The sequence below is a fragment of the Heterostelium album genome, assembly GCF_000004825.1.
Source record: "Heterostelium album PN500 unplaced genomic scaffold PPL_scaffold6, whole genome shotgun sequence".
In the NCBI taxonomy this organism is placed as follows: Eukaryota; Evosea; class Eumycetozoa; order Acytosteliales; family Acytosteliaceae; genus Heterostelium; species Heterostelium album.
The window spans coordinates 884274-897519 of record NW_008805068.1 but is presented as its reverse complement, the minus strand read 5'-3'; the positions used below and the strand labels follow the sequence as shown (position 1 = coordinate 897519).

General features: G+C 30.3%; 5 protein-coding genes across 5 annotated transcripts; 1 reads left to right on the top strand and 4 right to left on the bottom strand.

The window, feature by feature from the left end:
* Nucleotides 1-167: 167 nt before the first annotated feature.
* On the bottom strand, nt 168-3472 carry PPL_06937 (uncharacterized protein; the record flags this gene model as incomplete). The annotated part of the gene is made up of 4 exons (XM_020577787.1): nt 168-172; nt 393-433; nt 689-707; nt 1165-3472. 4 exons carry the CDS (start codon nt 3470-3472, stop codon nt 168-170), a joined length of 2373 nt encoding a protein of 790 aa, XP_020432235.1.
* Nucleotides 3473-3683: 211 nt separating this feature from the next.
* On the bottom strand, nt 3684-7811 carry PPL_06936 (WD40 repeat domain-containing protein; the record flags this gene model as incomplete). Its single annotated transcript, XM_020577786.1, has 4 exons — nt 3684-3735; nt 4576-4660; nt 7337-7736; nt 7809-7811. 4 exons carry the CDS (start codon nt 7809-7811, stop codon nt 3684-3686), a joined length of 540 nt encoding a protein of 179 aa, XP_020432234.1.
* A 372-nt stretch (nt 7812-8183) lies between these two features.
* Nucleotides 8184-8752, top strand: PPL_06935 (aurora kinase A-interacting protein; the record flags this gene model as incomplete). The annotated part of the gene is made up of 2 exons (XM_020577785.1): nt 8184-8445; nt 8511-8752. The coding sequence occupies 2 exons, from the start codon at nt 8184-8186 to the stop codon at nt 8750-8752; spliced, it is 504 nt and encodes a 167-aa protein (XP_020432233.1).
* Nucleotides 8753-9051: 299 nt separating this feature from the next.
* PPL_06934 (uncharacterized protein) lies at nt 9052-10709 on the bottom strand (the record flags this gene model as incomplete). Its single annotated transcript, XM_020577784.1, has 5 exons — nt 9052-9396; nt 9473-9616; nt 9680-9793; nt 9869-10349; nt 10447-10709. The coding sequence occupies 5 exons, from the start codon at nt 10707-10709 to the stop codon at nt 9052-9054; spliced, it is 1347 nt and encodes a 448-aa protein (XP_020432232.1).
* A 264-nt stretch (nt 10710-10973) lies between these two features.
* rio2 (serine/threonine-protein kinase RIO2) lies at nt 10974-12850 on the bottom strand (the record flags this gene model as incomplete). Its single annotated transcript, XM_020577783.1, has 5 exons — nt 10974-11555; nt 11637-11997; nt 12092-12356; nt 12441-12554; nt 12649-12850. 5 exons carry the CDS (start codon nt 12848-12850, stop codon nt 10974-10976), a joined length of 1524 nt encoding a protein of 507 aa, XP_020432231.1.
* Between the last annotated feature and the right edge of the window lie 396 nt (nt 12851-13246).

Below are 13246 nucleotides of genomic sequence, written 5' to 3'. Positions count from 1 at the left end.
TTATCCGATATCAAAGTTAATCCAAAAAGATAAAATAAATATTTTGATTGGCGACGAACAAGGAAAAAAGAATAAAACCCCGAGTTTTGTTGGAACGTAAAAAAAATGATAATAAAAATAAAAACAAGTTTAAATGTCAATAGTCGAATTTAAAAATGTAAACAATTTTAATCTATTTTTTAAAAATAAAAAAGATAAAAAGACAGATAGATAGTTAAGAAGATATAGATTAGACTACATTATTTGTTAAATTGAAAGATTTTTATAAATACTTCTTTCATTGAACAAACAAACAAACAAACAAATTAACAAATAAATAAATATTCTCTACTACTATCTATAATCTTTTTATCTTTTATCATCTATAGATTATTGAATGAAAAAGAACATACCATAATCTATATCGTCATCATCGTTATTGTTATTGTTATTACTATCTTGAATATTATTGTTTTTAGGTGATGACACTTTATCTTTTTTCTTTCCAAACACCATTTTTTGTTTTTATTTATAAACTAACTAATAATACTCCTACTGCAACTATATCTATTATATATATAATTCATGAACAATGATTTTAACTTTAACTATATTCAAACTTTAGTTTTCTGTTTATCTATTAAATTTTAATATTTTTGATTCTAAGTAAATTATACTTTCAATTATATTACTTTATGATTACTATTACTTATTCTTACTACTACTGTCTGCAATAAAAAAAAATAAAATAAAAAAATGAATGATAAAATCTTTTTTCCTTTGCCAACATTCCACCCCACATGTATATTTTTAATCTTATCACACTTTGGTGATTTTCGTTTTAATTTTAACTGTTTTATTTGAAATCTCAAAAAATAAATTTGTTTTTTTTTTTTTTTTGTTTTTTGGACTCATTTTTTTTTCACAAAAATAGATTTGTAAACCAACTAAAAAAAAGGTTGAACACGATTTGAAAGTGTTTTGTTTTATAGTAGTATTGGTTTATTAAAAATCATACATTGAAAAAAAGTAATATTAATTTGCTGTTTCTGTTTTACTTTTTGTTGAAGGTGTTTGGTGTTAGGTGTTGGTGTGTTTTGAAAGTGTAAAAAAAATAAAAGATTGTATTTTTGTTATTTTTTTGTTTGTTTTTTTGGTGGAACTCTTATCTGTCCATCATCATACTCTTTCTCTTGACTGGTTGGTTTTCCAATGATGACGATGATGACGATGATGAAGATGGTGAACCAACGTTGTTGTTTGGCGACAAGAAATGACGTGGCGACAGCATGGAGAGCGACGGTAGTTGTTTGGGTGATGTTGGTGTCGTGTTTCCAGAGAGTGGTGGCGAGGTCTGAGATGACAAATTCAATCGGGGTAATGAAGAGGCTGAAGAGTTGAGCGATGTTGGTGTAGAGGAGCTTGAGTTTGATAATGGTGGTGTGGTTGAACGCCACGACATTGGTTGTTGTTGTTGTTGGTGAAAGTGAAGTGAGTGCTGTTGAAGATGTGGTAATGTTGAGTTGGATGTTGGTGAAGAAAGTGATGAGAGTGACGACGATGAAGATGAAGGTGATATGGTTGGTGGTGAAGATGATGGTGACGACGATGAAGATGGATGATCTATTGATGTGTGGTGATGACCGACACCGTTGGCAGATGAAGATGCAACAACAGGACCAACATAATTAGTAAATGAAAAACTATTGTTATTCTTACTGTTTGTAATTGATGAAATATTGTTGTTGCTATGTTGACGATTATTATTATTATTGTTGTTGTTGTTGTTGAAGTTATGTTGTTGATGTAAATGGTGATGTTGCGAGTTAAGTGATGAATTCATAGAGTTGATAGCGTTAGTGATAGATGCACCGATTGAACTGATTGATGAAGATGCACCGTTAATAACATTGTTACTAGATGAATTCATGAATTTCTGTTGTTGTTGATTTGATGATTTAGATGAGGATGATGAAGATGAAGATGAGGATGAGGGTGGAACTGGCAACAACTCTTCAGAGTTATTGTTATTTGATGATGAAGAGTCATCTTTACAGAGGATGGACGAGAGTGTGTTACTTCCCATGGTTGCCAGTGTCGAAAGGAATGTGAGTGGCTCAAGGTCACTGTTGGTAGGTGAGGTTGGTGTGGATTTGACAGAGTCGAGTGTTTTGAGTGGCGCAATTCTCTGGGTGACTGGCGACACTGGTGTGCTGGAGGTCAGCATTGATCTTGACGAGGTTGATGAATGTGAGATGAGTGACGGCTCAGAAGTGGAGGTCGATAGTGTTGCCGACGAAACAGAGAGACTGTTATTTGAGGATCTTCTCTTCTTGGCCGAGTTACCGTTGGTTCCATTCATGATGTCTCCAATATTGTTGGTAAAAGTAGCATGTTGTTGGGTACCGTTGCTGTTACTTGCGTTGTTGTTGTAGAGACTTGGTGAAGACGATGGAGTTGGATTGATCAATGTAGGTATGGAATGTGAAGAAGAGATGAGGTTCGATGTGGAGTGACGTGGTGATAGCATGTGGATGAGATGGTGATGTTGTGATTGGTTGTGCATTGTGGGGAGTGTCATACCCGACGGAAGATGATGTCCATGTGTGAGAATAGATTGTGAACTGGAGGACAACGACATTGCCGGTGCAAGAATTGGTGAGTTTGATGAGGAATGATTCAAAAACACAGGTGATGGTTGTGATGAAGATGGTTGTGATTGACTACTGTTGTTGCTATTGGTTTGATTGTTGTTATTTTGATTGTCAAGTATTGCAGATTGCAAAGGTAATGGTGGTAGAATTGCACTGACCGATGGATTTTTATGGAGAACTGAAATGGTGGCTGATGAATTGTTTAGGTTGAGCGATGCCGTTGAGTTTGCCAAACTGGAGGATGGTGTGTATTTCGGTGAGTCACCGCTTGAGTCTTGGTCGGGATCTCCGTCGGACTCACCCTCAGAGTCACCACCCTGATACTCATTGTTATCGATCATATCGTCTTCGGCGCCATCCGCATCGTTCTGGGCAAACACTTCGCTTCCAGTGGCCAAATAGGCTTGGGGCTGTTTCAGTGGCTGCTCGCCCAGTGGCACGAGTTCGGCGCGCAACGACTTCTTTGGAATCTTTGTGATGGCCTTGACTGGAATCACCGATTTACTGATGAGCACTACCTGGTCGTAGTTCTTCTCACACAGCTGGAAGATCAGCGGGAACAGCGGTGCACGTTGTGATTTTCCGGTGACTTCTACTTTGAGATCGAATGTGAGTTCGCCACTTTCGTTTTGGTCCAGCTCTTTCCAACCACACTGTGAACGTATCGAAAGACAAACAGAGAATTTTGCACACTTTGCAGTGATCTTTAGAATGAGAGCGTTATCTGGTATACCATTGCCATGTTCGACAATTGACAAATAGACTTTACGTCCATTGTGTTTAACAATACGATTCTCAAGTGTAACTTTAAGGTAGTATCCTTTGAGAATGGTTGTCATATTGTTTTAAAAAATGAAAAAAAGTTAATTAATAATGAATAATATTAATTAAATTTAAAGGAAATTGATTGGTTGGTTGGTTGATTTGTTGTTGTTGTTGTTGGAGGAAGTATTTCAATAAAAAATAATATTATTAAAAAAACAATATAACAATGATATTTGCTTTGTTAGTTGTTTTTTTTTTTTAAAGAAATGACTGTTGTTGTTGTTGTTATTGGTGAGGTTGTGGTGAGCTACAGAAGTCCGAAGATGAAATCGATCTTCTGTTGAATCAAAAATATATTAAAAAATGAAAGAAAAGAAGAGGGTCTGGTTGTTTGTTTGTTGAAATATTATTTTTGAAATGGCTGCAGAGTTGAACTATTTGAGATGAGGCGATTGAACACTCAGCTCTGAAGAATTAGAGCACTTCTTATTCTTGCAAGAGGGGGCACCAACAACTATGGACAGTCTGAAGTGACTATAATCAGTGATTGATTAGTGAGTACACTTTAAAGATGTCAATTTAGCAGCACTAAATATTTCAATAAAATAGGGAATAGATAGATAAAAAAAAAGGATAATAATATATTTTTGTTAATACGAATAAAAAGTATAGTTAAAGTATTAATGAAATATGATTAGAAAATGAAAAATAAAATATGCATAGATTAGAATGATCTTGGAAGGGGCACAAAAAGGTATGAATATAATTAAACTTTAGAGAGTGTTTCTGTTGATGGGGCTGTGTGTTGTATCTTTGTTGTTTAATGATTTGCTTAAGGCAACTGTTAAAAAAAAAAAATTGGAGGTCAAATCAATTTTGATTTAATTTGTGATTTAGTGAAACATCAGTGGGGTGTTTGATTAGCCAATGTGTGAATGGAGCTATTTTGATTGTTGAAAAAAATTGGATGTACAAAAAAGGCTTTTTTTTTTTTTTTTTTTTTTTTTTGACAATGATTTTGTTTTAAATAATTTGATGGAAGACGGTTTTAGATGATCAAATTTTTTCAGAAATAGCACACACATATTTTATAGAGGTGAAAAAAGAACTAAAAGAAATGACTCTTACCTTTTTTTTTTTTTTCAAAAAAAAAAAATATATTTTTAATAATATTTACGAAAACAATAGTTGTTCAAGAACAAACTGATCTTTGTGTTTCAAAATATCACTACTAATATTCTTTCTCTTTGTTTTGGTTTTTTCTTTAAAAAAAAATATATAATTATAATTTAAATGATACTGGTTTGTTGTTGATTGAATATTGTTGATGATTTAAACCTTAATTATTGTTATTGAGTTTAATAGTTGTTGTTGTTGTTTTATTATTATTTTTACTTTATGTGGAGATTGTTATAAAGAGAGAAAGCAAATGGAAATGACAATGGGAAGTGCTTTATGATTCTTAATTGTTGATTGATTTGATTATTTGATTCTAATTATTATTAAATGTTTTCTGAATAAATCTGAGATAATACTGCTGCAAATTATGATTTCTCACTCTTTCCTTTCCTTCTTCAAATTTTTAAAATAAATGGTTATTGTTGTTATTGTTGTTGGTTATTTATTTTTTCTGGCGGTCAGTGTGAGTGGTGTTTGATGAAGGTATATATTAAATGTTGTTGTTGAAAATGGTTGAAAATGAGAGTTTATTGTAGGTGTTGACCTGAAGTGGTTAGAAATTAATTGCTTTAAATTTAATTGGGGTGGTGATGGTGTGTGGTTGAGTGATGATGGTGTGTTTGTGAATTTGGATTTGATGATATTGGTTTAGTTGAGATTTGAGAACTACTGGTATTATATAGTCGATGACTGCTAATACCTATATTTTCTAAAAAATATAGGTTGTTATAATATGAAATTGGGAAAAAAATAAAAAAATGTGAATATATATAGTTATATATATATTTGGAGAGCCTGATAATTATTATTGGTCTATTTGAAAAAGGTGGCAAACTGTAGTGTAATTGAATTACTACTGTTTGAATAACTGGTTATTTATTCAATATTATGATTATTTGATACTAATACTGATTGTGATTGTGTGTTGTTGTTGTGGTTATTTTGTTTTAATTATTTTTTTTTGTTATCTAATGTTATTTTTCTTTAAAAAAAATGATAATTATTGTTTTAAATAATGAAATGTACGGGATAAACCAATCAAATATAATAATTTATAATATTTTGTTTTGTTTTTTTTTTTGTTTTTCTCTGCTTTTGATCTATGACTGCACTGCTAAAGCTTATAATAGCAATGTTAAGGTATGTTATTAATCGCTTAAGATATATATTATATTATTGTTATTAATTTACTATATTTTATTATTGTTATATATTTATATAGTATTTATTATTATTTAGTTGATTGGCACCGTGAAGAAAAAAACTAATTAATTTTTGTGTTTTTTTGTCAATAGCACACACACAATCACTAAAAAACAAAATCTTTTTTTACACAAAAAAAAAAAAAAAAAAAAAAAAAAAAAACACAAAAAAAAAAGAGGGCAAAAAAACTCACATTATATCATTCAGAAACGAGATTTTCTTTTGAAATTTTGCTTAAATTTTGGGTTTTTATAGAATTTCGCAATAATTTTTTTTTTTGAGAATTTCTTCTTGGTGGTGTGATGATCAGAGTGACCACACACGAATCAACACTAAATTTAATAATTATTTTTTCAAAATTTAAAGAATCTCTTAATTTTTTTTAAGTTCTTTTTTTTTTAAATTTTTTATTTATTTTTCAATCATGTTTTTTTGCTTCTTATTATTTGAATCAATTTTATGCAAAGCAAATGATCATTGCAATCTCAATGGTTAAGATCATTTTTATTTTAAAATCTTTTCAAACAATTTGTCGACTGGGAGGTGACCATTGCAAATTAATTCCATTCTGGGTCATTGTCCCCTTTACTTATACCATATTTGAATTTCAGATAATATAAAATAGAAAACTATATATCTTTATTGTTATTTTGATTTGTGGATGTTAGTACCCAAAGTTTCACAGTAACTCACCTCCCCAACACCAAATCCACAAACTTCACTAGTGGACCTCTGAGAGTCATATTCAATCAACATTTGCACAACGATTTTACAAATTGGTAAATAAAGAAAACATTTATTTCATTGACATTCTTATAAAGTTATAATTGATCGTATAAAGTTATAAAGTTATGATTTCACATAAAAAATTAAATATGATTGATATGATTGATTGTTTTTATTCTTTTTTTTTATTTATTTACTTTTACTTTATTTTAAATCTTCTTCACCACTAATCGTCGACATGTGTTTCCATTCACCATTCATATTACATTTCCACAGACAAACATTTCCATCATCACCTGAGCTTGCTAAAATTGTACCTGTGATGTTCCATTCTACTCTCCACACCTCTGACTTGTGAATGGAGCTACAAAGCACCTCTTTCATCTCTAACTTTGATTTGTCGTTGGTCAACTTCCAAATACGAACGTTGTGATCTTTCGATGCTGTCGCTATAAGGTGGTAGGTTCTTCCCATGTTTGGAGCCCAGCAGATGTCGTGGATGGCGCGATTCGACTCGACATCCGGGGTGCCAGATGCACCGGACCCGCTGGTCTGTGTGATTCCACTCAGTGACGATGCGGGATTGAACGAAACCGTTGGGGTTGAAGTGGTGGTCGACGAGTAGACTGTGTCCATCAACACCCACTTTCGATTGGCTTCATTGTATTCCCAGATCTTTATAAATGGATCGTTCGATCCGAGTGCAATCATCTGCTTGTCGAATGTATTTGGATTCCAACTGATGCAGTTGGAGCTACCCTTTTGCGACTCGAACTCCTCGACCAACGACCACTGCGACAAATTCATAATATCCATTGCCTCGTAGATACGAATGTATCCGTCGCACGAGCAAGTTGCCAGTCTCAATCCGAATGCCTTTGGTGCAAACTTTATGTCGGTAACAGAGTCACGTGAGTCTACCAAGGTTGCTTTGAGTTGCCAACGTTTCACCTGTCTCTCATCCTCGCCTTCCTCCCAGATACAAACGGTTCTATCAAAAGAGCACGATGCCAAAACCTGTCCATACTCTGGATGTGCCCATGCAACCTTCCACACCGAGCCAGAATGTGATTTCCACTCTGCAGACATCACCCACTTACCATTTTCATTCAAATCCCACACTTTAATTTTCTGATCCGAAGAGCAAGTTGCCAAACGCTTGCCATAAAAGTCATAACTAACATCATGAATCAAATCATCATGTTGAGTTGGGAATCTATGAAATACTCTCTAAATTATTTATTATATAATCATTAATGAATGAAAACAAACAACTTTAATGTTTTTAATATTAATATTTACCATTATTATAATTTATTTATCTATCTATCTATATAAATATATATATGTATAATCTATAAAGTTCAATCTAATTAAGATATATTTATTTTATTAGTTATAAATAAAAATATAGCTTTAATTAAAATTAAAAAAAAAAAAGACAATATCAATAATTTTTGTAACGTTTTTAAAAATAATGATGGTGTGTGATCACATTGCTCATTATTGATGCGCTTTGAATTTAAAAATCAAAAAAAAAAAAAAAAAAAAAAAAATCGACTTGCATTAATTGTTTTTTTTTTTTGATTTGAAACAAAGTTAGTTCGTATATATCCTCTTTTTTATTAATTATTAGCTTGTTAACTCAGATTGATACTTTGTAACAAAGCGGAAATGATGTTACAAAAGGGCACATTGAGATGTGCTTCATCACTCTTTGGCAAAGTTGCACAGCCAATGACAGCAACCAGATCTTTCATTACAGATTTCAACAACGCCAACATCAACAACAACCTATATAACAAATTCAATAAACAAACAACTTTTAAATCAATATCTTCTCAACCAAGTAATATACATTCATCATCATCATCGAATAATTCACCATTGTTTTGTAATACAAATGATATTTTCAATTTGTTTCCATTAAATTATAAACGTATGTATGATACAGCTTTTTGTTTGATTCTTTTTATTAATATTGTTATAAATTTGTTAATTTAGCATTAGAGTTTTATCAAAAGAAACAACAAGAAGAACAAATTAAAGTTAACAGATATGATATAAATAGTATTGTATTCAACGACGAAATGATGATTGATAACGGAGTTAAGGAGGAACAAGTACATGAATCAATTGAAATGTCTAGTATTATCAAAAAGAGAAAGTTAAAGATGACCAAACACAAACAAAGAAAGCTTAGAAAGAGAATGAGATCATTAAAGAAGAGACTTGGAAAGATTTAAATTATCGATCCACAAATTATTATAACTATAATTACAACGAAATCAAACAACGTACAACAACAAACCAACAACAACAAACAACAATTCAATCGAATTTCTCACAACTATAAATCTAAACACTCAACTTTTATTTTAAAAATAATAATAAAAAAGATATTATAATATTTTTTCTACCAAAAGAACAAAAAAAAAAAAAAAGAAAATATTTATTTAAATTTAAATATAAAAGAGGAGAGACAGAAGAAGAGAGTATTAAATAGTATATACAAATGAAAAACAAAAAGATGATTGATATCTAATTATTGATATTCAGAGGTGAGCTTTTCTGGAGGTGATTCAATGATTGAATCGATACTCTGGTGATATGACTGAATTGATTCGATTAATAAGTAAAAATGTTCGATGATTTTACGACGAGTTTCTTCGTTCTCTTTGATGGCAGTCTCAAGTTCTTGCTCATTAGCTTGTATTTGAAGATCTATTTCATCACAACGTTCTTTGATCTCTTGCTTCTCACGTAACAGTGTCTGAGTTTCATTTTCAACCTCCATCATTGTGCTATTCCACTGTTCCTTGTGATTCTTAAATCTTTGTTGAATTGATGCCAATGTATCACTCTGACTTGAACAATTCTTTTCTAATCTCTTTATTTTGTTTTGTTTTGATTTATAAAAGTTAATAAAATTTTAAATATCTATATATATATTAATCGATACATACAGTAATTACACCTTCTAAATCTTTTAATGATTTCTGTTGATCTGTATACTTTTTTTGTAAATCCTTTAAGATTTGTCTAACTTTTTTATATTTCTGGTGTTCGTCTGTTGCTTTCTCTACCAATGACAATGTCTTTGACATATCCTGTTGATTTTTAAATAATTAGCATTTTTTTTTAATCTTTTAAACTATAATTATTGCTCTTACCTTTTTCATCTTATCAACTCTATTGTATTTAAATTGTATCTTTTTAATTTCATCATCTAATCTTGTAATCTCTTCTCTTTCCATAATAATATTGTTTTCCATATTTTCCAACATCTTTTTTTTTTTTTTTTTGTTATATATTAGTTATTTGTTACGAAATGATATATAATATTGTTAACTAATAATTACTCTTTTAACTTTATCAGGTGATCTAACAATCATTGGATCGATATTTGAAATTTCCTGAGAGATTGATGAAATTGAAAAGTTGTATTGTTCGATCTTTGTGAGGAGTTCCTGATTAACGGTATCCAATTGCTCGTAGGCTGCCTTGGTATCGTTGTACTCCTTAACGAGTGTCTCGAGCTGTGATTCTGAATGGTGAAGCTCGTCCCTCAGGTCAGAGACCTCCTTGTCGAGGATTGCCTTCTTTTCCAAGACCTGTTCATATTCGTCGGCAACATGAATTGCTTCCTCCTTGACAATGCCATGCTTTGTAATGGTATCATCTACTTCCTTTGACATCTCCATGTGAATATTAATCTTTTGGTCTCTGTAAATAAAGAAATTGATCAGTGCACTCAATGCTTTCTTGGTTCTCTGATACTCTGGTCTATAGATATCACGTGTTCCAAAGTCATTTGCACCAATTGATTTCATAAATCTAATTCTATAGTAATCATTATAATTGTATCAAATTAATTAAAATTAGAATTTCATTAAATTTCTACCTTTTAAATAGAATAGTATTATATAAAAGTACTTACAATGATCTAATGAATGCAACCTCTCCTATTGATTCATCGTGAAGCTCTGGATAGGCCAACATATTACATCTATGAAAATTTATTTGACGACTTTCTTCTGAACTGAATTGAGTGGCCTCATGAAGTAATCTCTCGTATACTCTTTTCATTGTCTCAGGTTGTGGTTTCGTTAAATCGTCATCTGAAAAAGTACCTCCAACGATGATACCGATTTGCTCTTTAATCTCTGCATTTGTTCTCATTCCAAAACTATATTTCTCCATTTTTCAGTTATATATATTTGAATAAAATAGTAACAAATGTGATATAATAGTATACAATAATTGTTAAGAAATTTAAAAGTTTAATTAATAATTGTTTGAAAAAAAAAAAAAAAAAGGCGGGAAAGTATTTCAAAAATTCAAATATTTGAATAACTTTAAAATTTTTAATGTTTATGTTTTAAATATAATGAAATAATTTATTTATTTAATTTGTTTGCTTGTTTGTTTATTATTGTTTTGTTTTGGTTGATTAATGATTGTTGCTTAAATGAATGCGTTGATATGATTCTTAACTTCGGTTCTTGATCTTGACTTGGCAGTGTTTCTTGCAGAGACTCTTGTCTTTTGAGATTTAGTCAATTGTTTCTTTACTCTATTAGCAATTCTAACTTGTTGTTCACGCTTTCTCTCTGCTTCGAGTGCCTCTTCATCTAGAATCACATCTTCTTCGACAACAGGCTCGGCTTGAACATTCTCGAGAACGTTCATCTCATCGATAAACTCTTTTCTCAATACGATCGGTGCTGGTTCGTACTCATTCACATCCGAAAACTTAAAATTTCTATTATTATTAACGAGACCTTTCATATTCTTTGTTATCTCTTTAACTCCATCATCTTTCTTTTTCATTTGACCATTATCTACTTTTTCATCTTCTTCCTCTTCTTCATCTACATCTTCGTCATCCTCTTCATCGTCATCTTCTTCGTCCTCTTCCTCTTCTTCGTCATCATCTTCATCTTCATTATCTTTGTTATCTTTTGATTCATTTTCATTTGTTGTTGAAGTTTGTTCATCACCACTATTCTCTTCATTTTCATCATCGTCATCTTGTTCTTTTGTCAACTTTAATTAATGATAAAGTTATTATTATTAATATTATAACTCCTCTTATTGTTAAAATATAAAAAGTTAAATGTAACTTACATCATCCATATCTTTTTGTAAATCTTTGGTGAAACCACTTGCAGAGATGAGTACGTCGAGGTTGTAAAGTGATTGCTTGTAATCAGAGAACTTTGGATATTGCTCACCGATAAAGTTGAATCTCTTTTCAAAGTATGATCTAATACAGTTGACATCTCTGTCAAAGTAGTACTCTGCATTAAGATGTGAAGTCGATACCATCTGTGGGAAATCGATCAAAGTAATCTCCTCGTCGTCACTAATCATAATATTGAATTCATTGAAATCACCGTGAATCAATCCGTAGTTGGCCAAACGAACGATCAAATTCATTAGATCACTATATACTTTTCTTGGATGTCTTAATTCAACAATTTGTGTTCTAAATAAATAAATAAAAATGATTATTATTATTATTATTATTATTAGTAAATAAATATGTTATATATCTTCTTTTCTTTAAGGTGTCGACTTACAAGGGATAACCTTTGACACGAGTCATAACAATACAATGACGATTGCAATCGATTGGTTGTGGTACTGGGAATCCATTGTCATAGAGTGCTTTCATGTAGGCAAACTCTTTCAATGCCGATAGACGAGATAGATACAACCATGAAGCAGACTTTCTATGTTGGAGATAGTCACGATTGTTCTTGATAGTCTTGAATGATACTCTACCCAATCTATGTAACTTTAGAATCATCTCTTCATTCTTATCATTTGCAACAACATAGATATCTAAAAATATATTAATAAATATTATATTTCATTTAGTAAATTAATTATCTTTATCACTTTTTATGTTTTGTTTGTGTTATTTACCAGATTCTTTTCCAACACCAATTTGATTTCCAACGAATGAAATGATATCACGTGATACTAATGCTTTCAATCCAAGATAATCATATCCTAAATATGTTAATTTATAACCATCATCTAATAATAATAATAATAATAATAATAATAATAATAAGAATTTGTAAGAATGAATGAAATTGAATTAAAATTGAGTTGTTATAAACAAACATACACTTTCTAGCGTCATGGAATAATAATTTAAATTTATGAATATTATTGATTGATTTCTTTCCACCACCATATCTAAGATTGGCGATATTGCAAATCAATGAAACAGGTACGTATTCATGATTCTTCATACCCATCTCGACGGCAACGAGTGTACGCCAATCATCTTTAGATAAATATCTAATTGCTTTACAATCTAACTTCATACTATTATGATTATTATTGTATTCTTCTTTTACAATTAATAAATTTAATAATAACAAAATTTTATAAAAAACGAAGAAATTTTTCACACTCGTTTTTTTATTTATTTATTTTTATTTTTTTCATTTTTTATTCATTTATTATTTTTGATTGTAATAATAAAGATAATTTAAATTAATAAATTATAATCAATAAATTTATTGATCAACAAAAATAAAAATAAAAATAAATAAATTAAAATTAAATTTTGATGATATATTTAGATGTGTGTGTTTGTAATCTGATTGAATTAACACATTAAATAAATAAATTGATTTTTATATAGTTTATTTTAATCAGTTGTTATCTTTTATCATTTATTTTATTTTCTTATTATCAATGGAAACTGTTTAAAAAAA